The sequence below is a fragment of the Phyllostomus hastatus genome, unplaced genomic scaffold, assembly GCF_019186645.2.
Source record: "Phyllostomus hastatus isolate PE091 unplaced genomic scaffold, TTU_PhHast_1.1 phas_scaffold_28, whole genome shotgun sequence".
Classification (NCBI taxonomy): Eukaryota; Metazoa; Chordata; class Mammalia; order Chiroptera; family Phyllostomidae; genus Phyllostomus; species Phyllostomus hastatus.
The window spans coordinates 17,846,082-17,871,375 of NW_025334022.1; the positions used below are offsets into that span (position 1 = coordinate 17,846,082).

Here is a 25,294-nt window from a genome sequence, read left to right on the forward strand (position 1 = left end):
GTATTTATATAGTTCAACTTAGAATCCATTTTTCATCTAGACTATGAAAGAAACTTGTTAATCAATCATAGTATTTTAATGTATTATGTGAAAGAATACTTTAGATATGAATTTTAAGCTAGGTCAAATTATAGTATTATGTTGTAAAAAATCAGGATCATTTAAGCACCAATTCATTGATTTTCTATAGAATTTCAGTAGAAAAACTCCCCTGTGTACCCAAAGTTGAAGATAATTCATTTTGGTCTCCATTATACATTAAGTCACCTAACAATTTTTACTTGTGCCCCCAGGTATAAAATAGCTGTCAATTACTGTTACAGGGCTATAACAAATCAATATGGTTAATAGGTATATAAAATTCCAACAGAAGACATTATTTAAAAACAAAAGCAACAGGCTTTGTAATACTTTAAGATATATTACTTACCAGAAACAATGTTCGGAAGTTGCTGAGATCGCCAAAAAACTCTTCTATGCTCACTGTCTTAGAGTCAAAAACAAAGTATTCTCCAAGATTCTCGTAGAGCTTTACCATGTTGCTGTGCATGGTGGACAGTTTGTCATACTGCTCTCTGGCACTCTTTGTAAAGCTGTAGCTTTCTGTTAAGGAACATGATCCAATAGTACCTCAAAGGCAATCACTAGATGTTAGATTGAATTATATCACCATTTCTACAAATACTTATGTATTAGTTTGCTAGGGTGCCATGACAAAATGCCACAGACTGAGTAGCTTAAACTACAGAAATGTATTTTCTCACAATTCTGGAGGGTGGAAATCTAGTATGAAGTTGTTGGCAAGTTTGGTTTCCTCTGTGGCCTCGCTCATTGCCTTATTGTATATGGTGACTTCCTTGCTGTATCCTCACATGGTGGTCCCTGTGTGTTGTCTGTGTCCTTATCTCCTCTTCTTATGATGACCGTAGTCACATGGGATTAGGGCCCACCCTTACAGCCTCATTTTAAGTTAATTACCTCTCCCATGGCCCTATCTCCAAAAAGTCACATTCTGAGGTTCTGGAAGTTAGGGCTTCAACATACAATTTTGGGGCAGACACACTTCAGTCCATAACCAGTTGCTGGTGTCATTATATCTGTTAGTGGGTTTTGAAAATCTATAAATTAGGCAGAAGTATTTAATGTATAACCATGCAGAACATGTTTGCTAAGTCAAAACAAATAAGTATAAGTACTTGCAAAGTACCTCATATCTTTTCTTTTATGTACTAGGTACAGTAAAACAAAAAAACACCAATAAAAAACTATGCAGCAGACAGAAAGAAGGAGCTCCTACCCTTTGTGGCAGCATGGATAGAACTGGAGAGCATTATGCTGAATGAAATAAGCCAGGCGGTGAAAGAAATACCATATGATCTCACCTATAAGTGGAACCTAATCAACAAAACAAGCAAACAAACAAAATATAACAAAATGTACTGAAATAGAGAACAGGCTGACAGTGACTTGAGGGGAGAGGGGAGGGAATTTCAGGGGGAAAGGGGAAGGGTTAACAGGGACAACTATAAAGGACACATGAACAAAAACTAGGGTGGGTGGAAATGGGAGGGAGGTGGGGAGCACTGGGGGGTGGGGCTGGGATGGGAGTAAAAGGCAGAAAACTGTACTTGAACAACAATTAAAAATAAAAAAGAAAAAGAAAAAAACTGAGAAAAATGTATTTATTTTCTTTTTTCAGTACACATATTCCATATAGGTTACATATGTGTGTGTTTATTGCTCATGGAGGGGGAAGGAAGGGGGAGAGAGAGAGAGAGAGACAGAGAGAGATTGATTCTGCTGTAGTTCTACAATATAACCTTATTAAAACCCAGACTGCTGTTTCCTGAGCCTGAGCCAATGGGCCAGATAATTTCTAACAAATTCTAAGCTGATGCTGATGCTTCTAGTCCCGGATTATATTTTGATCTGTATTTTGAGTAGTATGTTCTAGAGTAGTAGTTATCCAGAAATTAAGTAGATCATTGTTTTACAAATTTTATTGAAAAGTGATAACTACCACTACTATTCAAAGCATAAAATAAATAAAATATATAAATTTGCCTGACTAAAGGTATCTCATATCTAAATTTATACATACAAAAAGAAATTATGGTACTTTTTCCTAATTATAGAAGACATATTTATAGAAAATTATCTCTTGCTATGGCCAGGTGACTCAGTTGGTTGGAGTGTTATCCCATAGACCAAAATGTCACTGGGTTTACATCCCGGTTGAAGTACAACTAGGCTGTGAGTTTGATCCCAAGTCAGGACACGTATGGGCGGCAACTGATCTCTCTCTCTCTCTCTCTCTCTCTCTCTCTCTCTCTCTCTCTCTCTCTCCCTCAACTAGGCTGTGAGTTTGATCCCAAGTCAGGACACGTATGGGCGGCAACTGATCTCTCTCTCTCTCTCTCTCTCTCTCTCTCTCTCTCTCCCTCCCTCCCTCCTTCCCTCTGTCTCTAAAATCAATAAACATATCTTCAGGTGAGGATTAAAAAAGAAAAAAGAAAAGAAAAAAAAGAAAATGATTTCTGTAGGAGACTTAGCAATATAAAAACATAAGTAAACAAATTTTCAGCAACACAGAATCAAGTACTGTGACCATTTTGAAGCATTTCCTCTGGTCTTCCTTCTATGGCTGATAATCTGTGAATAAGAATTGGTAAGAACACTTTAGAGGAAGGTAAGCAGCCTAACCATGAAAAATATAGGAAGCCAAATTCACCTTCTAAAATTAGAGTTAAATCTATTAAAAAACAACAGCAATCACAGAAGTAAAATGTCTTTAAATGGAAAGGTAATAGATTTGGAATTGTAAACGAATAATAGTATGCTTCACAGCATGCTAGTTTAAGACCCACTCTACTGTGTATTAATAATTTCTGCTAGTATTTTATCAGGTACTTATAACTGTGTCCAGAAATACTTGATGTTATAAGATTTTCTGAAATTTTCAAGGTGTTTTATTGTAACCTGGGGCCAAATTTATTTTCTATGGGAACACAGCTTCAGTTTTACAACAGAAGTCAATGGGGAAATCAGACTATTTCTGAAAATTACTTCACAGCTGACACTTATGGGATAGCACATGATTTAAACAGGGAGATGCCCCTACCCATGTTCTTTTTCATGCTACTGAAATATTAGTATTCACATTAGCAACGCATCAACCTGTTCCCTACTAACAAGTGACATTAAATCTTTTAACTCTCCAGTCCATTTTGATTTCAATAGACCTGAAAGAATGTATTTCTGACTTATTCTACTTAATTTTTGCCAACTAAGTGTTATAGGTACTGCTACAAACACATTTTTGTTTAACCTCTGAGAATTTCTATAATTTTAAGAAAGTGTTCAACATCCTACCTAAAAGTTGCAGAAATATGACAAAATACTTCATTTCTTAGCACAGAATGAAAGTGAAATTTTTGTTTTCTAGTCTCTCTTCCCTAAATGAAACACTCATTCCAGAGACATTTTAGGCAGAAACACTTTTCAAAGTTCACTTAGACTCTATTTTCAATGCAAAGTACTAAATTACATATTTCAGAAGGCTCGACATTTGTACAACACAGAGAAAAAGAAGCAAGGGATAAAAAAGGAAAAAACACTGTGTTTTCCATTTTAGTAACACAGATTTTCACCAGGTAATGTATGTCTATGTAGTGATGTACAATTTCATAAATTTGTTCTAGAACAAAACCTGATTTCAGAAATTCTGTCTGTGTACCAAAGTGAGACATTCTGAAAAGGAGAAGCGCAGGAGAAAAAGTATTTTCTACCCCTACAATCCCTCGAATAAAACATATGTGGTAAGCTTCTTGTCATCGTTCTTGGTGGTATTTTTCTTTTGCATCTAACTGCCAGTGTCAATGGCAACAAAAAGAAAATGAGAACAAGCAAATGGGATTATATCAAACTAAAAAGGGTCTATGCAGTGAAGGAAATCAAATAAAAAAGGAAGTCAACAAAATAAAAAAGTTATCCTACTGAATGAAAGAATAGACACTTTTTTTTTCCAAAGAACACATACAGAGGGCCATCAGACATCTGAAAACATGCTCAACATCACTAATCATCAGGGAAATGCAAATCAAACCTGAGGATGTAAAGAAAATGAAAATCTTGTGTACTGTTGGTATAAATATAAATTGGTGCAGCCACTATGGAAAACAGTGTGGAGGTTTCTCAAAAACTTAAAAGTAGAACTTCCATATGATCACGAAATTCCACTTCTGGGTATTTATGTAAAGCACATGAAAGTAAGTTGAAAGAACATATACACCTCCATGTTCATTGCACCATTGTTTACAATAGCCAAGACTTGGAAGCAACCCAAGTGCTCATCAATACATGAGTAGATAAAAAGTTGTGGTACATTTACACAATGGAACACTATCCAGCCATAAAAAAGAGTAAAATCTTACTATTTGCAACAACATGGATGGACCTAGAGCATATTATATGCTAAGTGAAATAAGTCAGAGGAAGACAAATACCATGATTTCACTTTTATGTGGAATCGAAAGACAAAAATAAATGAACAAACACAATCAAAAGAGACTCATAGATACAATGATTAATGTATTGATCAGAGTAATTGTTGCTAGAGTAGAGGGGGTTGGGGGACTTAGTGAAAAAGGTGAAGGGATTAAGAAGTACAGACTGGCAGTTACAAAACAGTCACAGGGATGTAAAGCACAGCATAAGGAATATACTCAATGATATTCTAATAACTATGTATGGTACCAGGTGGGCACTGGAAATATCAGGGAAACACTTTGTAAAGTAGATGACTGTGGAACCACTATGCTATACACCTTAAGTAATACAAAATAATGTTGAATGTAAACTGTCATTAAAAAATAAAAAAAAATTTCCCTGGCTGGTGTAGCTCAGGTGATTGAGAGCAGGCCTGTGAAACAAAGATCGCCAGTTTGGTTCTCAGTTGGGCCCTATGCCTGGGTTGCAGACCAGGTCTGCAGTGGGGGAACGTATGAAAGGCAACCACACATTGATGTTTCCCTTTCTTTCTTCTTCTCCTCCCGTTTCTCTAAAAATTAATAAAGTCTTAAAAAACAAAAAATATTAAAAGAAGATATATGTACCCATGTGTTCATTGCAGCATTCTTTTCAAAAGCCAAACTATAGATCACCCAAAATGTTTATCGATGAATGAACGGATAAACACATGATATCTGTATGTATGTGTAATGTGTGTGTGTTTATGAATGATGCAGTCTGTGTGCATATGCGGTCTGGAAAAGATGCAGTCATTGTTAATACAATGAGAATGGTTTGTAATGACATCGATGAAACCTGACAGCCAAGGAGAGGGGACTGGAATGCACATGCGTGAACAATAATGACTTCACTGTACTAGTCAGTGGGGGTGGTAGACATCGCTGAGTGAAGCTGTGTGTGCTGTGTGTGCTGTGTGGCCATTATATTCAAAATGACTAAGTGACTAGAGCAATGAATCTATATCAAATTTTGCATTAATCTTGAACATTTCTCTGTGGAAACTATTCAGATGATTCAGAAGGCCACAGCTATGGACAACGGGTGACTGGCAGCTTCATCATGGCAATGCATCCACTGATGTACCACATCTCATGCAGTGTTTTTTGGTGAAGTATCAAATCACCTAGGTGACTCAGCCCCAGTACAGCCCAGATTTGGTGCCCCATGACTTCTGGCTTTTCTGAAAACTAAAATCACCTTTGAAAGGGAAGATATTTCAGACTGTTGATGAGATTCAGGAAAATACAACAGGGCAGATGATGGTGTCTGGGAGAACTGTGTGAGGTCCCAAGGTGCCTACTTTGAAGAGGACTGAGGTATCATTGTCCTATGTACAATGTGTCTTGTATCTTGTATCTTCTCCAGTAAATGTCTCTATTTTTCATATTATAGGTATGGATATTTTCTGGACAGATCATAAAAATGTATATATACACACATATACATGCATATATATACACAGATACATACATATAGACATACACATATAGCACATATGTATGTACACATACAATTGAATACTAGTCAGCCAATAAAAGAATGAAATCAATCAGACAGCCAAAGATTAATAAGGTATGATTTCACTTACATGTGAAATCTAAAAACAAAATAAATTAACAAACAAAATAAATTAGCAAACAAAATAAAATCAGATACAGAGAAGAGACTGGTAGTTGCCAAAGGGGAAGAGGGTTAAAACTGAGTGAGATGGGCAAAAGGGATCAAGAGGTACAAAGTTCCATTTATAAAATAAATAGGTTATGGGGATGTATGAACATCATGGTGACTATAGTCAATAATACTATATTGCAACTTTGAAAGCTGCTGTGAAAGTAAATCTTAAAAATTTGCATAACAAGAAAAAAATGTGTAACTTTGTGTGGTTACAGATGTTGTCTGGACTTACTGTGGTGATCACTTTGTAGTGTATACAAATGTTGAATTAGTATGTTGTACATCTGAAACTAATATAGTGTTATATGTCAAATATACTTCAATTAAAAAAAATTCAACCCGATACAGCTATAATTCTTCTATAGGCATGTACTCAAATAGAAAGTAAATTATTTTCTTTACACTTTTAGGTACAGTATATATTGTTTTTGACTATTTTGGGAATTGTTCATGCCTGTCCATAAATTTGTTGAAGGTAGGTATAAACCTTGCCCCTGACTGGTAAAATAGCTGATGGGGCTTATAACATGCTACCCCAAAATATGGCACTGTGGAATACTGAATGTTCTAAGCTGAAGAAGTTTGAGAAAAAAGAAACATGAAGGTCACTCTGACCTTTTCTTGGTCCTTCTCTCCTGAGGTAAGTCATAAGGCCCTCATATGAGAGGTGGCTTCCTTATATCAGGAGAAAAGGACCATCCATATCTTTAAGATGGAGGGATACCAAGAAGAACAAAATGAACAGGCCTTGCTAAGTTACTCCCAGTTTATCATACTCACCTCATATTCATTTTACTATACTCACCCCATATTCTTTGATGTAACATATCTTTCCATGACTTTCCACTCTTTATCAATCCTAGCATACAAATATACAGGTTTAACAATTTCTTTGGTTCTTATTTTCCTATTAAACTGTATAGTGTCATGTGAAAGTTATATTCAATAAATTTGTATGACTTTCCTTTGTTAATCTACTAATCTACCATTGAGAGTTAAATTTTGTGATTGAGCCAGGGTCCCTAAGAGGGTTGAGGAAAACTTTTTTACGTAGTAGTACTTCATCAAATATTAGTCAGAGAAAGCTGTTCATCATTATACTTAATTTTGATGTAAAGGGTAATTGTTAACACAGAAAACATGTTCCGTCAGAACTGCAATAAGCCTTTGCAGAGCACTGGGGATGAAGGGGTTGATGTATCTCACAGTTAATTGAGTGAAATCAGTTTTACAATTTCTCATCTTTGTAGGCAGTACATTAGTTATGATTTTAATAAAAACTTGAAATTTAAACATCATTACTGCTGGATTATTGAGTACATGGAAAGAAAAATCAATTTGAGATCCACTTAACCTTCACACAAGCTTTCGTTAGCAACATGGCATAATTATTCACTTAAATAAAAGGAAGTCACAAATAGATAATTTATTGAAGAACATAGATAGTATTTCCTCTTCCCATAACCTCCCAGACAAGATTTCTCTAAATGCTAAAAAGAAAATATTAATTTTTCCTTTTAAATTGAAAATGGTCATTTTAGTATAAAACTATTAATATTTCAAAAATTTAACTTAAAAATAATAGTAGGGCATATTACAGCATCTGAAATTTACTTAAAATCACACATTATGTGATGAGTGTAAGTTGGCAAATATTTTAAAATGTAGAACATTAACAAGGACAATATTGAATTCATATATTAATTTGCATTAGGATTCAACTTAATACTTTAAAATAGTTCAGGATATTGACTACAAAATTATTTTAAAATTAAGATTACAAAATCTAGGCATAGATAATTAAATAATATCACAATGATACCACAGTCAATGATAAAGATTTTAAAACAAAATTTACACTTTTTAACATATAGGAGGCCATTATGTTACTGGGGAAATGAAACTATTTTGTCATGAACCCACTTTTTCACAGATGGCCTGAGTCAGCTGGGTATGAAGAAAATGCTTTTAAATCAGCTTCCAATTAAAGCCAAAAAATGATAGTTATTACAGAGGTAGGAGGTACAATCAACACTGTTACTTTTCTCTACCCTTTCACTATTCACTCCCTTGTGTCTTTTGTGTACATTTATTTTACCCTTCCTTTGAAGACAGATTCTATCATTGCCCACTGAGGTACACAGCACAGTGATTTTGCCATTTATTCAAACATATTTATTAAGTGCCTAGGTATCTTTTAGGTGCTGAGGATATAGTACTGAGTATTCACACAAGGCCCTGGACACTGCTTTTATGGAGATTACAGTTTAGTGGAAAAACATGCATTAAAGAAATAAATTAAAAAAACATGTTTAAAATTACAAATTGAAAACTTTCATTGCAAAACATGGGTTGTTTGAGAGTACATTTGGGAGACCTAACTTAGGCTCATGTTGGGGTGTGAGTCAGCCATGAGTATAGCAAAGCCTCTTTAAGGATCAAACATTGAGAGAGACCTGAAGGGGAAAAGTCAGGAGAAAGAGCACTAGGGCAGTGTGAGTGAAGGCTCTCAAGGATATTAAATATGTCAGGAACACAAAAAAGAGAAGAAAGGTCTGGAATTCTAGAGCCTGAGGAGTATGTGGGAAATAGGAGAGACACAGTTCCTCAGGTATGTAGGGACCAGATTCTATATGTCTCCCTAGCATGCTGAATTTTTTCTGAGAAAAATGTTAAGTCATTGAAGAACTTTATACAGGGAGGCAACAGGAAAAGATTTCTTTTGCTGGAATGTATAAAAATGTTAGCTTAATACATACACCCAACACATACTAACAACAACAAAAAAACAAACAAACAAACCCAGGACTAATGGAATATAGAATACTATCCAAAAAGTCTACTTGCTACATCCTAACTATTGATGAAGAGAGTATATGTTATATAAATATCCAATGAAAGTATATTTGATAAATTATTAAGAATGTTACAAAGAATCAAAGGTAGTTAAAAACAGCAGATGTTAGCCAATACATAACTATTGAGATTGGGATAAAATACTTGCGTTTAGAAATAAATAGTTGTGTGTAGAATAGCAAAAGAGTTATGATTATAAAATTTTGAGATTGATGAGTATATTTTGGAATGTCAGTACTATTATTTAATATCCATGGTATGCACACAGACATTAATTAGGTCAAGTCATACCTCCAGCCTTACCTCACATTCGGCTCACAGCATCATTAATCTTGTAGTGACAAGGTAAAAGAAACTCTGAGAGATTAAGTAGAGAAAAAGAAAGTAAAGTGGTAAGACATGGCTCCCAACCTCAGTGACTTTATAAACTAGAGCCAGGAGTAAGAGAAATAATAGCAGAGCAGGAAAAGCAGTAACTAATGTTCACTGAACTCTTACAATGAACCATACAATGAAGTAAACGCTTTCCCTTTTTCATTCTTCCCAATGGTCCCATGATGCATATATGCTATTAGTAAGTCCATTTTACACATGATGAAATTAGCCTAAAAGTGATCAGTTGACTTTCTCAGTGCCATCTCCATAGTAAGTGGTGGACTCAGGATATGAACCCTGGGTACCCTTCCCACTCCCCCACAGTACAAAACTATATGCATTTAACCAGCATGCCATACTGCTTCCCGGGTTTATAAAAAGTAAATAAATAAAAGTGTGTGGTAAAAATAAATGAAGTTCCATAAAGGAATTCAACAAAGATGTGGAAACACACAGAAAGGAGTGACTTTGCGATTATTAGGAAAGGCTTCAGAAGGAAGTAACTTTCCAGTACCATCTGGAGGTATGGAAAGAATCTTTCTACCCAAAGAGAAGACACTCCAGGCAATAAGAATATAATAAGCAAAGATGTAAATACATCTGCAGTTATCAGGCAACATTTACCATTCAGGATAACACAGTCTGAGTAGGCAAGGAGACGTGATGAGTGACAGAATAAGTCACCTCAAAATATTCCTCATTGACATGAGAGTTCTTTTGAGTTGCAAGCACTTGAGAATACAGCAAATGCAGGGACAGGCTTTCTCTGAACTCCCCTTATTTGCTTAGACAGATTATCCAAGAGGAACTCAGTTGTCATAAATCTCTTCTCCTGGACTTTCATCAACCAGCAAATGTTGACTCATATCAAAGAAGAGGAGACTAGAAGTTGATACCACAGCCAGACAAACTTTGTCACACACTATCACGACTTCATCTATTCTTCTAAGGGCACATTTGTCTTTCCTAAAAATCCATTATTCTCTCCTCTAAGTGGCCTACATCCTCTCTCACTTTCCCTCATTAAGATGGCATGTGAGCTCTCAAAGCTCACTGTTGGTTGGACATTCACTTTTTCCCCTGTGATGTCCCTGTGAACATATCAAAAATTCATAAATCTAAGTATTTTTCCTCCTGTTCACCTGCTTACTGTCAGTTTGTTTCATAGACCCAGCTACCAAACCTAGGAATACAGAGGGCAAGTCTTTCCTTCCCTGCTCCTGGAAAGGTGTTGAATGCACGTGCAAGTCAATTTTTCTTTGTAGGCTATGAGTAATCAATGATTTTTATACAGAGAAATATGACTTTACCTTTTTGTAGGAATCTACTTCTGGCAGCAGTGGGGAGGATGGTTTGGAAAAATGAGAGACTGAACCCTGGGAGAGCACCTAGGAAGCTATTAGAGTAGCACTGTGAATAGCAAGGAAAAGGTAGAGTCCGTGGGACATGGTGACTGACTACATATCAGCAGTTAGAGAGAGGGAAGTATTTAAGGATGCCACTTGAGTTTTCCAGCCCATGTGACTCAAAGGTATGTTTCATGTATACTTATTAAAAAAACTTAGTAAACAAGATAGGGAAGATTATTGGGGGCAGGAGACAAAAAACTAATTTCGAACATAATGAAACATCAGATGTTCATGTCTAACAAGCAGTTGGAAATATGTGGTCTCCTTGATACCTTGGAGATCAGCTTGTGTGGAAATAGTGAGAACTGCAAAGCCACAGAAAATGGGGCAAAGACATCCTCTTGTCCAGTCAGATCTAGATCAGGACAGTGCCTTAATCATGCTCCCTTAACACTCCTTCATTCCACTGAACATGCCCTACATTTCATTATGTTTGTCCTTGATATACTACCACACAAATATAGACTTCTGAAAATCAAACTTTAGCTAAGAGAACAAAATACCAGATCCCACAGTCTGTGCTAACACTTTCCAAGGATCATAAAAGATCATTTACTACTAATGTCAGTGAAGTGAAACATATACTCAGTGTCAATTTTGATCAAGGATAGGTCTTTGGGGAATTAAATTTTATTGTTTTGGGTAATGCCAGAGTTAGGTATGAAGCAGTTTAAGATCCATTATTATAGATTCAAGAATAACTGTATACAGGTATAAAATTAGAAATGCTGATGACAAATGTCTGAGAATCACTGTTTCTCATCATTGTATGCAATATTTTTTTACAGCATGCACTTCTACTATGTTACTTTAGAATACAGTTCTAGGTATTTGGGATTGATTGTTCACTGTAAAATACTTCTCCATATTCTTTGGGCATTTTATGTTCTAGTTTTCTTACACTTGCTTCAAATGCCCATTTCAGGCTTTGGGATTATTATACTGAATTATAGATAGTTTCCAATCACACATTTTCAATCCAAGTAGTTGTTTCAAATTCAGCTTTTAATGCTTTATTATTTCCTGCTTATCTTTCCTTAACTAAAATCACCAATGAGGTACAGAATTAGCATCAAAAAGGAAAAAGTCTTCCAAACCAAGTTGACTCATACAGTTAAGAGGCAACTCGGTGCATTCTAATAACATGTAAACTGAGGCAAGGTATTTAATACCATTTTTGCATGGACAAGGTACTCTGTGGGATTCACTTCTCATAGAAATGAAAAGAGGAGGAACCTTACAGCTGTAAAATGATGGATTCTGGAAGCATTCAGATAAAACGGAGCACTAACATCTTGAGAAACAGTGATGACAGTGCTTGGATTTCTTTAATGGAAATACTTGATTATATAAGCTAGTTGCTTAGTTTCACATTGCCTTCCTATTTTAGAGTAAATGCAGTTGAAGCTAAATATATTTTGCATGCTTTTTTTTTTTTTTGGTATGAAACAGGGTTAAGGGCCTGGTAAGTACACAGCAACCTCATTCTGAATTTAACCAATAATAAACTATCTCAAAGACAAACCTGTTACTCTAAAATAAATAATAGCAGTGAAACAAAACTTTGTATTTCTAACCCAATTGTTTATTGAGGACTCTTATTTCTTGTTTAATCTGGGCTGCTGGCCACCTCTGACATTAAACTTCTAACTTGTAGTTCTCTAAGCTTTCAGGAACTATCTTCCCTTAAGAGTCACTTCATGCCATTGCCTTATATAAATTTTCTTTAGATGATCAGTAAACCTAACCTTAGTACTAATCTCTTCTTCCTCACTTACTAAAAATTTTTGCAAGGTTGAAAACAAATGCATTTTGGGATATAAAGAACATTAATGTCTCAGTCATGGCAGTCAAACATTTCAGAACATTTTCTATGCTTATTTAATATAGTAATAGCTATTTTGGAGCAACCGTAGACCTGAAATTCCACTAGGAAAATTGTATTCATTGCTATAATGAAATTCTCTCAGAAAAATCTCATTTTTTGCACCACATTTCTTATGCTTTTTAGCAACTCTTCATCTATTTTTAAAATTTCTCTAAACATACATGCATTCATGTGTGTATACCTATGCATGTGTGTGTGCTTATACACATTTTTTATTTATTTCTTTTACTGTGCCACTAATGAATGCTGTGCTTTTTCTAGTATAAATTTAACATGTCTTAAATACGAAATTGCATTAATTCTGAAAGACATGGTTAGATGCTTTATGTAGAAGAAGATATTCAAATATAGTGGCTTTATTTCTAAACACATTATTTTTCCTTTCTTTCCTTTGTTATGAAAAATAAAAATGTGGCCTGTGAAATTTTTCTGCTTGGGGAAAACAATAACACAACAGCTTCGGCAGTGTTCAGTCTGTGACATGGATACAAACTAGGACTGCAAATATATCTTTAATGTGTTTGTTCTCTCTAGGTGTTCATGACATCTCCAAAAATTATGTGATCTTAGGAATCATATATATTTCAATGTCAATGTGCTATGCAATGCCAGTACTTCTATAAAAAAGAAAAAAAGAAAAAGGCAGGATCTCAAAGAGATATTTGCATTCCCCTGTTCATTGCAGCATTATTCACAATAGCCAAGAGGTGGATAAACATCTAGGTGTCTGGAGACACATGAATGAATAAAGGTAATGTCATATATACATACAATAGAATGTTATTCAATGATACAATAGAGGCAATTTGTGATATGGTACAACATTGATGGACCTGAAAGATATTATGCTAGGTGACATAAGCCAGATGCAGAAATGCAAATACTTCATGATATCATTCATATGAGGAGTCTAAAATAGTCAGATTCACAGAAGCAGAAAGTAGAACGGTGGTTGCTAGAGGCAAGTGGACACTTGCTGTTCAATAACTATGGTTTCAGTCATACAAGATGAAAAAAGTTCTAGAGATCTGTGGTACAACATTGCGCTTATAGTTATTTAATATCTCTTAAGAAGGTAGATCTTATATTATGTATTTTAGCACAATTTTTGTAAAAAGGCAAACTTCAATTGAGGTCATTAACTCCACACAAACACGCATGGACACAAAATGAATCCAAATTTTTACTAGTAAGTCTGAGTAGTCTCAGGGTTCTTCCAAGTTCATGGTAGAGGAGACAGTGACTTTCTCCTTTTCTCTTCTCCCCTGGCAATTTAGTATGCACAGGCCTTGCTTAGAAGCCCGGAAGGAGTGAATGTGTATGCGTTGTGTATGTGTGTCTAGGAATGGAGGCAGAGCGTAAAAAAATGACAGTGGATATGCCTAGAGAGATTTTGAGACTTACAATTTAGAGCTACTTTGTGACTTAGAAGCCTTTTCTAAGTGTTAGCAGATTTACCCAGGGAATAACAATAGAATTGGAGCTACAGTGACAATAGAAACATTCTATAATTAAGCTAACTATAAGCAGAGTACCCAGCTGGGACCCGCCTGTGGATTCTTCCCCTTGTAACTAACACCCAGCTGCCCTGGAAGATATGTTGCTGCCAGACAATACTGAAAGTAGTCATTGGCTGATCTAAGGAAATTCAGAAATAGAGATAAGCTGCAAACAAGTGATACAACAGGTTATATATACCAGCACCCAAATAAGTGAAACAGTCTCACATATACAAAAAAAGAAAACATAACACTCAAACAATTGTTAACATATGCTTCTATTGTATATTAACACTTCAATCTTCTTAAGTTTATTGCTTTTTTAAAGGATTTTATTTACTTAGAGAGAGGGGAAGGGATGGAGAAAGAGAGGGAGAGAAATACTGATGTTTGAGAGATACATTAATTGGCTGCCTCTTGCACGTTTCCTGCAGGGGCCTGACCTGCAACCCAGGCATGTGCCCTGACCAGGAATCGAACTGACAACCTTTTGGTTTGAAGGCTGGCACTCAATCCACTGAACCACACCAGCCAGAGCTATTGTTTTTTTTTAAGTGGGTAATTTCCTTTTAGCATCTCAATGTATTCTCATATTAGTGGGGGGAGTATCTGTAGGGGAGTTATTTTCACTCATTTATATGTATAAACCAAAATGCATTTCTTTTATCTACAAATACCAAGGCATTGTAAAGTCACAAGAGCAAAGTGTGTCAAAATGTTAGGCTGTTAGTTATTTTTGCATAAAGCACACATCCAAAAACATTTTAACTGAATAGCAGATGGCAGAGAGAAAAAAATCAGTTAGATTACAGTGCGGGTGAAATATACCCAATAAATTCTGTAAAGATATAAACCTGGGCATGAGATACCATATTAAGATAATGGAATGTCTAATCCGATTCTTTCATCTTTACTGTTTTTGATTTATCCTGTCTCTATAAATACATTATATCTATTTTATCATGACGACTTCAAGCTATATTTTGATGGGAAGGGGGGTTGGAAAGAACATGTTTACACTGTAATACATCTTGGGAAACAATCTTGGAATAAAGACTTAATGATGTACAGTATTTAATTTAGATAAAAAATTCTAATGTATTAATGAAAAATGATGAATATGGCTGTATAGTCTAATATATATGAGAAGTGTCTTCAGCTCATTTTTGGAATCAAATTAACTGAATATTTATATATTTTAATATTATTCCGCTTATAAATTATTTTTCCCAGTCAAAATAAAATAAGTAGAAAATAAGGATATGTATCTCAGAAGAATATGTGGAAAATAATTAAAATATTTGCACATTTACTACTGATTTAGTACTTTCAGCAAATGAGAACTTTTTATGCCCTGGCTGGTGTGGCTCAGTGGATTGAATAGCAGGCTGTGAAGTGGGGGTTCACAGGCTCGGTTCCCAGTCAGGGCACATGCCTGGGTTGCAGGTCATGTCCCCAGTGGGGGTCATGTGAGAGGCAACCACACATTGATGTTTCTCTCCCTCTCTTTCTCCCTCCCTTCCCCTCTCTCTAAAAATGAATAAATAAAATCTTTTACAAATGGTATTTTATTTAAATTAGGTTGAAACTGAGATGCATAAACTAAATAGAAAAATGACAGATGCTAGATCCAGAAAAAACAATAAGATAACCTAACACAGTATATTTTTAGAGCAAAATAATATGATTCAATTAGACAGTAAAATACTACATACCTAAATGTTTTGATATTATTACAAAACAAATACACACATGCCCCAAGCTAACAACAGGGAAGAAAAATGATTGTTCTTGGAGGGGTCTCTTTGCCTTCAGATGCATTGGGAAGGAATTAATTAAATAGATTGTAGGGAAGGGTATGAAAAATTCTATTTAAAAAGGCAATGTAAGTATTAGGGAAATGTCAACTTTGAAGAAGGATTAAATACCTAACAAAGAAATTTCCTAAGCTTGCAGACATTTGTCTATAAAAATAAAACCTGTTGAACATTTTATATTTTAGATTGTAGGCAAAGAAATTCATTATAGTGTAACTTGTTTATAAGTGGTGGAGAATCATTGTTAGCCAGCTTTTCAAACCATCCAATCAAACAACCTCTTTCTCCTGTTTACTTGAATCTGCTCCTGTTTCTCTCTAGAAATAACCAAGTAAAAATATCACAGAGATACCTTCCACGAAAACACAAAAGCACGACATGCATTGCTCTCCAGAACAGGTGTGCATAAATTACTATGGCAGGCTGTGAGTGAATCTCTGCTATTGTGTTGCTGAGCTTAATATATGCACATTTGCCAAGCGAGAGGATATTAATCAATCATGGAGAGTCACTGAGTGCAGCTCAGCACAACAGCGAGACCACATCTTGCTTTCCTTTGATACCACTTGGCTGAAACCTTAACTCTAGCAGCAATGTTGTCCTTCTGAGACTAGGTTTTGTGCCATTCTGGACAAACTGAAAATGGTACTGCTACAGCTCATTATAAGTTTCATAGCAGGATCTCACAACCCTAGGAAGCAAGTCTGTTTTGTATGCATTAAAGAAAGTCCCAAGTCTTAGGCAGGTGGGTAGGTGGTTATTTCTGGCTGAAATTTTGCTAAGTTTCGAAATCTTTCCTGCTTTAATTAGGAGCTCTTCTTCTAAGTTATTTTGATGCTAATAATATATGGCTGTCACATTCCTTCTACATGTTCCCAAATCATGATACAAACATTAAATCTAATCAATGTTTATGGAGGATTCCATATGCTACCTACTGTGAATCTTTGAAATGTTATTTTATTGGATAATGCATAAAGAAAGGTGGCTATGTACAATGACATGCTTTTTGTTCCTCCCTTGATTTTTATGAAAAATTTCTACAGATAGTAGCTGCTTGAAATTTGTATTTAAGCATATTTAAAAAGGAATATATCATTTACTAGACTTCTATATAATGTATATTTAAATCCACAAAGCCTTTCAGTTCTAGAGTAGAAAATAATTAACTTTCCCTTTACTAAATTAAAGAACAGAAGCAATGCTGCAAATGACTAAAATACCTAAAATAACATTAGGAAGAAAACCTAAGCAGTGGAAAACTTACTCATGCCTGAGATATCTAAGAGACTGCCGGGCATGGACCCCTGCTGTGCATTGCAATATAACGTCCTTCCTGCTCTCTGTGCTAACAATCAACTACTGATATTCAACGTGGCCATTAAAAGTAATTCTAACCAGATGGTCCTATATTTCAGAAGTATCAATGTATTTTCTCTCCTTGAGCAATGCTATCAAGTACATGATGTCTCGAAGAAGCAGAGCTGCGGAGACAGACTGTGCACTGAGAAGGCATGATGTCAGCCACAGAACAGCCTGCTCACTGCTCACATGCATAAAGCAGAGAGTGGGGCTTGTCCATTTACCTCTTTATCCATAACCATGTGCATGAAGGGTGATCATCACTAAGCTCGCTGTTTTTAAACTTTAAGATGAGTGATATATATGTTTAAGAAAAAACAATTTACTTCTATAACTTTACAGCAGCCCAATATTAGATGGTTATCACTACCCGAAGAGAGAACATAGAAAGAGCTGATCACTGCTCTTTGTCTCTGGACATCGATAAATTCAAGTCTTCAGGTGCACAGGCCCTTTATACTGTACTACATATAAGATCTTCCAGATCTCATAAACCTTTGTGTTTGAGTACAGACTATCAAGATATGTCTGTTAGATCAGACAGAAAAACAACAAGAACAAACTGAGATGCCATCATTAAAAATATGAGAAAAAGCAAAAAAGTTTTATATAAAAGACAGATTTTAAAAATGTATTATTTGACTAGATTATTATATTTACTGTGAACATGGGGGTTGACTGTTTTGTCATTTTACTGATCATATGATGTCTTTCAATCACTAGTACATTCTTTTCTAAGATGTTATTTATAACATCTTAGAAAGCTATAAAGAAAACTATAAAGGGGTTTCTCCTTTTATTTTCCACTTTTGAAAATCTATCTTAAAAAGACTAGAAGTGTGTAATTTCTCTACTGTTTACTTGTATAGTTAAAAGAAGGACATTCAAAGCCTAACAGGCAGGCACTGTTTTTTATACTTAATGAAAGGAATTTTATATGAAATGACAGCTGCTGTTGCCACCTGAAAATATTAAGTGGTACATCTGGCTTTTAACTCATGATATATTTATCTATTCCTTATTTACAGCTTTCTATATAGAAGTAAACAATACATCTCTTCTCATGAGTCCCATATTACCCCCTTCCCCCTGCTGAAAACTTGCCAGAACCATTAGCCAAAGCAGATGCCCAAATGGGAATGTCATGGAAGCCTTTGAATCACCAGTACAACACTCGTTTCCTCTTTATATGTGTTTTATTAAAACTAAAGTCAGCTTCATGCACCAAACAGTGACTATTTCCCTTCAATTGGTTATTAGCCTAGTCAAATTAATAGCCTTTAGATTCTGAATAGACAAATGAGGGCCAAATTTTATCATTAGGCCCAATAAGTTATTCAGTTTAGCCTATAAAGGGCCTCTCTTTTCTGTGCTTTCTTTTTAAAGACTAGGAACAAGTAAAGAATTAATGTCAAAAGATTTCTATTTGCAAAGATATCATGAGGCCTACCCAGAAAAAGTCCAGCCATAGTCAATATAATGAGAAGGGTTTGCACGACATTGATGTAACCTGGCAGCCAACGAGAGAGGACTGGAATGCACATGTGTGAACAATCATGACTTCAGTGCAATAGTCAGTGGGGGTGGTAGATGCTGTTGAGTGAGTATGTGTACTATGTGGCCACTGCATTCAAAATGACTGAGTAGAGCAATGGATCTGCATGAAATTTTGGGATAAGCTTGAACATTCCTCCGCAGAAACTATTCAGATGACTCAGAAGGCCTTTGGGAACAATGCAATGAATGCAGTGCAAATAAAAGTGTGGCACAAACACACTTCAAAGATGGTCAAGAATCTGTTGAAAGTGATTCATGTTTTGGAAGGCCTGCAACAAACAGAACACCTGACAGTGTTGAATGTGTACAGGCTGCTATCAACTAAGATGAGCAACTGACAGTGAGACAAGTAGAAGCTGATCTGGGGCTTTCAAAAACTACTGTGTCTGAGATTTTGACTCAAGATCTTGGCATGAAATATGTCATGCCAAGATTTGTTCTGTAGCTTCTGCTACCAGAGCAGAAGGAACATCATGCTGCAGTTGCTAATGGCTTGATTCAAACTGCTACCAAAGAAACAGATTTCCTCAAGAAGGTCATAACTGAAGACAAATGATGGGTCTACAGCTATGATTCAAAAACAAAGGCCCAGTCATCCCAATGGAAGTTGCCTGGTTCTCCACACCTGAACAAGGTGAGGCAAAGTTGTGGCAAGACCATGTTAATTGTGTTTTCTGATTGAAAAGGTGTTGTCTATCATGAGTACGTAGCTGCAGACCAAACAATTAACAAGTACTATCACAATGTTCTTCATCTGTTGAGATACAATACAATAAAAATGGCTGCAGTTATGGGCAACTGGTTGTTCACAGCTTCGTCACGACAATGCATCTGCTCATGCATTGCATCTTGTGCAGAGATTTTGGGGGAAACATCAAATCACCCAGGTGACTCAGCTCCCTTAAAACTCAGATTTGGCACCCTGAAACTTCTGGCTTTTCCCAAAACTGAAATCATCCTTGAAATGGAAGAGATTTCAGTCTATCAATGAGATATATGCAAATATGATAGGGCAGCTGATGGTGATTAGGAAAACTGTGTAAGGTGTCAAGGTGCCTACTTTGAAGGGACTGAGGCATCATTCTCCTTTGTACAATGATTCTTGTATCTTCTTCAATAAATGCCTCTATTTTTTTCTTTTTTCTTTTTAAACAAGAATGTGTAGTTGCCTCTGGCGCACCCCCCTACTGGGGACCTGGCCCACAACCCAGGCATTTGCTTCCACTGGGAATCAAACCTGTGAGCCTTTGCTTTGCAGTCCGAAGCTCAATCCACTGAGCCACACCAGCCAGGGCAAATGCCTCTATTTTCTATAGCACATGGCTGAATACTTTCTGGACAGACCTCAAATATCATAGTTTACAGCAAATGCTAATGTTATAAAAGAACTTTTGCTATTAACAACCCATTTTTTAGTCAGGAAGAAAATCTCAAAGCACCGTCTCTAATCTAATTTCAATTTTGATTGGTAGGTTTTTAATTTAAAAGTTTTTTTTCTTTCTTAAAAAAATAATTGAAATCAGTAGATTCAGTGAGGGTCTCAAACCCCTCCAACACTGTCCACATTAAACCAGTGGCTAAAAGTCAGCAATGGTTTCTGGTGTATTTTGTTTCCACATCCTTTCAGGCACACACATGCAGTTTTGTGATTCAAGGAGTCAGCACTTCATATAAACAGGGATGAATAGTTATAAAACATATACCAGTGCCCTCTGGAAATAATTAAAAATATGGCCTTCCCTGTATTCATTTCCTTTCTTTTTTGCACTGTCCCATCTATACCCTATGAACAGCTTCCTCTTTAACTCTAAAATACATTTGATTTCTTTTGTAGTCTCCACCAAAGAATCACATGCTTAATCTTTAAAAAAAGTGCTATAAATAACATAATTAGGCTTCTAAATACATTTATTTTTAATTGCATTAAAACTAATAAACATAAATTCAGCCAAACATTGTCTCTAATTCACAAACTATGTAGGCTATTTTCTTTTCCTGAAAGTGTGTGGTTTTTTTTTTTACTATCTTTAAAGGGAGGGGTCTCCAAAGTAAGAAACATAAACAATTTATTTTGATGAAATACACTGGGATATGCATTTGATGAATACATTAAAATTTAGTTACAATTAAAATTTCAGCTCAACTGCTATAGGTGTTTGCATTTAATAGTAACATTTGTTTATCCAAATATTTTAGTAAAATATTTGTCTTTTCAAATTAAACTACATGCAAATATATTTCTAAAGATATAAATTAGCATGGCATTTGTTTAAATATGCCTAAATTCAAAACAATTTCCTGTATGATTTTTAACCAAGATTGGAAGGTAAACGGCCTTTTAAAACAACACAGCATATAGATGATACGTTGTAGAACTGTGTACCTAAAACCTGTATAGTTATGTTAAGTAGTATCATCCTAATAAATTCAATAAAAAACACATACGTATGTAAATGCATGTAACATACATGCATGCATATATGTATGGGAATGACTGTAATTATACATAAGGTTCTTTAATTTATATTACTCCTTATTCTGCAATGATAATATTCTAAAAGGAAGCAAAACTTTGGGGGAAAACATTATGCCAATGATAGTTGAACATGTTGGTTGCATTCTAGGAGCTACGATAATGTGTCTACCATATGCTACTTGCATTTTTTCCAATTTTTATTGCATAGTAATACTATGTTTCACATGGCATTCTTTGATCTCTAACACATACAAAATGAACCATGTTATGATGCTCTACTGAACACTTTACCCTTAAATTTGTTTCCATACTGCAAGTAGAATCCTAATTTCCTAGTATATAACACGATTCAGAGGTTAATTGTCCATCTAGCACTCTTTCTTTCAATTTCCAGCTATTAAAAAATTGCATAATACTATTCTCAGTAGTTCAACTTAGAAAATGTGCTCCTATTCAGTCATTTTATAAATGTCATAAAGGATAACTGACAACTATAGTGGACTCATAAATACTAAATTAATAACATATTTAATATTTGAAATTAAAGATATAGCTTTTAATGAAATAATTTTTGTTTCTTTTTACTCCTTCTATGCTGAATATAATGTTATAGATTTCAAATAAAAGGACAGATCCTTTGTTTGATTCATAGGTTTTACTGTAAGAAATTTATCAAAAAGCTCAGATTTTCTTACATACAATGCAATCTCAACTTGAGATGTTATTTTGAGGATAACAAATTTCTTCCAGTTTCCCTACGACTTTCCCAAGTTTAGCACTGAGAGTTCTGTGTCCATGGAATCTCTTTAGTGCTTGGCAAAATCTGCAAGGTTGGTTACTCCAGAGGTAAGACTCAAACATATGGGCTCTTAAACTGTTTAACAATTTATGGTCTGAATATTTCACAAAAACCATAGGCTTTGTTATTGGCGTTGGAAAGTAACGTGTCTCTTGGCAGAAATGTAAAGAGTATATTTAAATATTTATTATCAACAGTTTTTATAATATCCTGAGTCCCTGCTCAGCACCAAGCACTGCACTAGGCACTAATTCTTTTTTTAAACAATATTATGAAATTTTTATATTAGAAATATTTTAAAGTTCTGGTGCCCTACAAAAGAGTTAAAACCCTCCAGTTAGAATAGGAAAGTGATCATTTCCCAAACGTGATTTATAAATGTTGTGTGTGTGTGAATATACCATTAAAATCTCTAGATTGACATGGTGAGGAAAATGAACATAGACTAAATCTTCTTGTTTACTGAAGATGTGGGTTAGGAAGCATCAGGGATAACTGGAGAGATAAACAAATTCCTTATTAAGTTCTGTACACTTTTTTCTTACTGTATAATCACTTTCCTCATCAATTTTAGAAAATTCTCAACATTATGAATGGGAAACAGACATGTGCAATGTTCTATGTTTAAATAATTTTAAAAAGAATGTTTTGAGGAGTATATTAAAATACAATTATTTCTAATCTGATCTTTGCCCCAGAAAAGAAAAAAAATACCAGTACTATGTTTTCTTGAAGATTCTTTTGTGTTTCAGACTTTATGAGAAAGCTCTATATACTTCTAATTCTATTAATAATACAATCGAGAAGCTTTAAGTTTAATATTTCTATACTTTTACCACTGCCCTTTCTCTAACTGTAGGTGGTGTTTAACACATTTGTGATTATTTGACATGTTAAAAACTATAATCAAGTAACAGTGGACCCATTATAATCACTGATGTCATCAGGGTATATTGGTTCTTAAAGTGGAAAGGGGACAGTAAACATAACTACTGCTCACTTCAGTGACAGAACAGTGGTACGTTCATCACATTCTTTTGCAAAGCAAAATATTCCACAATTCTTTTAATTTCCCTTAAGTATTATTAGTCAAAATATGCTTTCACAAAAGGCCGCACATGTCTAGGATCATGTTCAACATGGTTTGGTGTTCATACGAATATTTCTTCTATCAAATCAATGTATGAGTTTTAACACCTGGCTGATTTAACTTCAATTATCATCAGATAATAATGACAATAAGAGCAATGCCTTTTTATAAAGTAAACAAATGAAATCATTCATAAGAAAGCAAAATATTTCAAATCTGAATTTTGCCTTCCATTCACTTGGCAATAGCAGGAGGGGCATCAAAAAAAAAAGCCCTTGAATTTCTTATTTTAAAACATTCTTACAAAGTTGTTTGAATTTAAAAAGTTAATTGTTAATAACTACCAACAACAAAAAAATGGACAGGACTGGATAACTTACTTTGCAATCAGAAAACTGGTGGTTGGGCCATCAAACAAATGATGACATTTTACCATTTTCAGTGTTCACCTGCTTTAGTGTATTTCTTACAGATTGCACCCAGAGTGGACATAGTAATCCTCTGCTTCAAGCTCAATATAAAGTCACTCTGAATTTTCAGAAAAGAATAGGAGCATTACAATAGTCACCATGCAATTAATATTCTAGCCAATTTGCTTTCTCATTTTGCCTAGACTCCATGCATTCATTTCTATTATCTTTCTTTTTCAATTTGTGCTGTTCCTATTATGGAAGCTAGTACACATCAAACTTTTTCATTTCACTTGGACCCCAATATACAAACACATTTGCCCCATTTACATAAGAATGTTCCAAATTTGCTCAAAGCAAATGGAAACTCAGAGGGAAACTAATCAACTTGTAAAAACATATTCTTTGTTAACGTGTAAATAAAGTTTGTCTAAACAGGGCTTGAGGTACTGAAGTAAGAACTGGACTATCTCCCTTCATCAAATTACCTATGCTCCCTACCCCCAGTTTACTTGTTTCTTTGGTCTTTATAAATCAGAGGGTTTGAAGACAAGAAAGTGGGAAAAGAACAAATAGAGGGTAAGAAGAAAAAGAGAAGAGGAAAGAGGAAATGGACCATCTATGCTTCTCTATGTATGTATATGCCATCTACATACAAGAAACAGTAATCTTCTTATGACATCCCAGGGTAAATAAGTAACAGGCTAGAGGGCATGGCCACCCAAAGGGCTAAGGGGTGTGATATCTCAATGTAGTGAGGCTAAATCTTTGAGACTGTCTGCTCCAGATCTCTAAATCCTATATAATTTAGAAAGATGAAAGATAACACAGAATCAAAATTAATTGAAATGCTTATGTGTTTTGTGGGGAGCAGACACTACACATGTTTATAATTGAATGATGGCCAAATATGCTTATTTAGGCACAATTACATGAAACATTTAGAATAGACATGAAATCAATAATCATCACATTAATAAATATGTGAAGTGGTTTTATCCAAAGTTTTTAAATAATACCTTCCCATTCACATTCTTCTAATTCAATAGGAATGTGTGCTCATCCCTGGCAATAGGCACTCTACAAATGTCTCTCATTTATCCTCACAATTGAGAGACTCAAGTAGAGGGCTTACAGTGATAGATGAAGTAAGCATTATCTAAAGGCAGAACTGAAATTTCAATGCAGACCTCTTACTGCAAATCTTCCTACTAAAGCTGTGGTTTCTGCTTTTTTTAAAATGTAAAGAACACTTTATTTTCACAAGTTCTACCAAAAAAATTCCATTTATTTTATAAGACACACGAGAATGGAGCTGTTGTGTATAAGTATGAGCATAGGGGGCTGGCTGTAAGGTTCCCATCCTATCAACAATCTCTGCTTTATTTTGAGAGAAATGCAGATCTACAGTACCTTGGAGCACACTTTGAGAAATGACTGCATTGGATCATATAATTATAAAAGTCACATCTCACATGTTAACCTACAGTAAAAATAGGACTTAAAATGTATGTAGCTGTTTACACTGCATCATGCCTCAGGTTTCTTGTTT

At 35.0% G+C, this 25,294-nt stretch overlaps 1 protein-coding gene across 2 annotated transcripts in view; it reads right to left on the reverse strand.

Annotated features, from left to right (window-relative positions):
* DIAPH2 (diaphanous related formin 2) overlaps positions 1-25,294 on the reverse strand; it is an 881,199-nt gene that overhangs the window by 270,003 nt on the left and 585,902 nt on the right. For both annotated transcript variants that reach the window (XM_045817492.1, XM_045817491.1), the window contains one exon: positions 431-595. In XM_045817492.1, the coding sequence (XP_045673448.1) occupies positions 431-595 (165 nt within the window). The remainder of the gene's footprint in view (positions 1-430; positions 596-25,294) is intronic.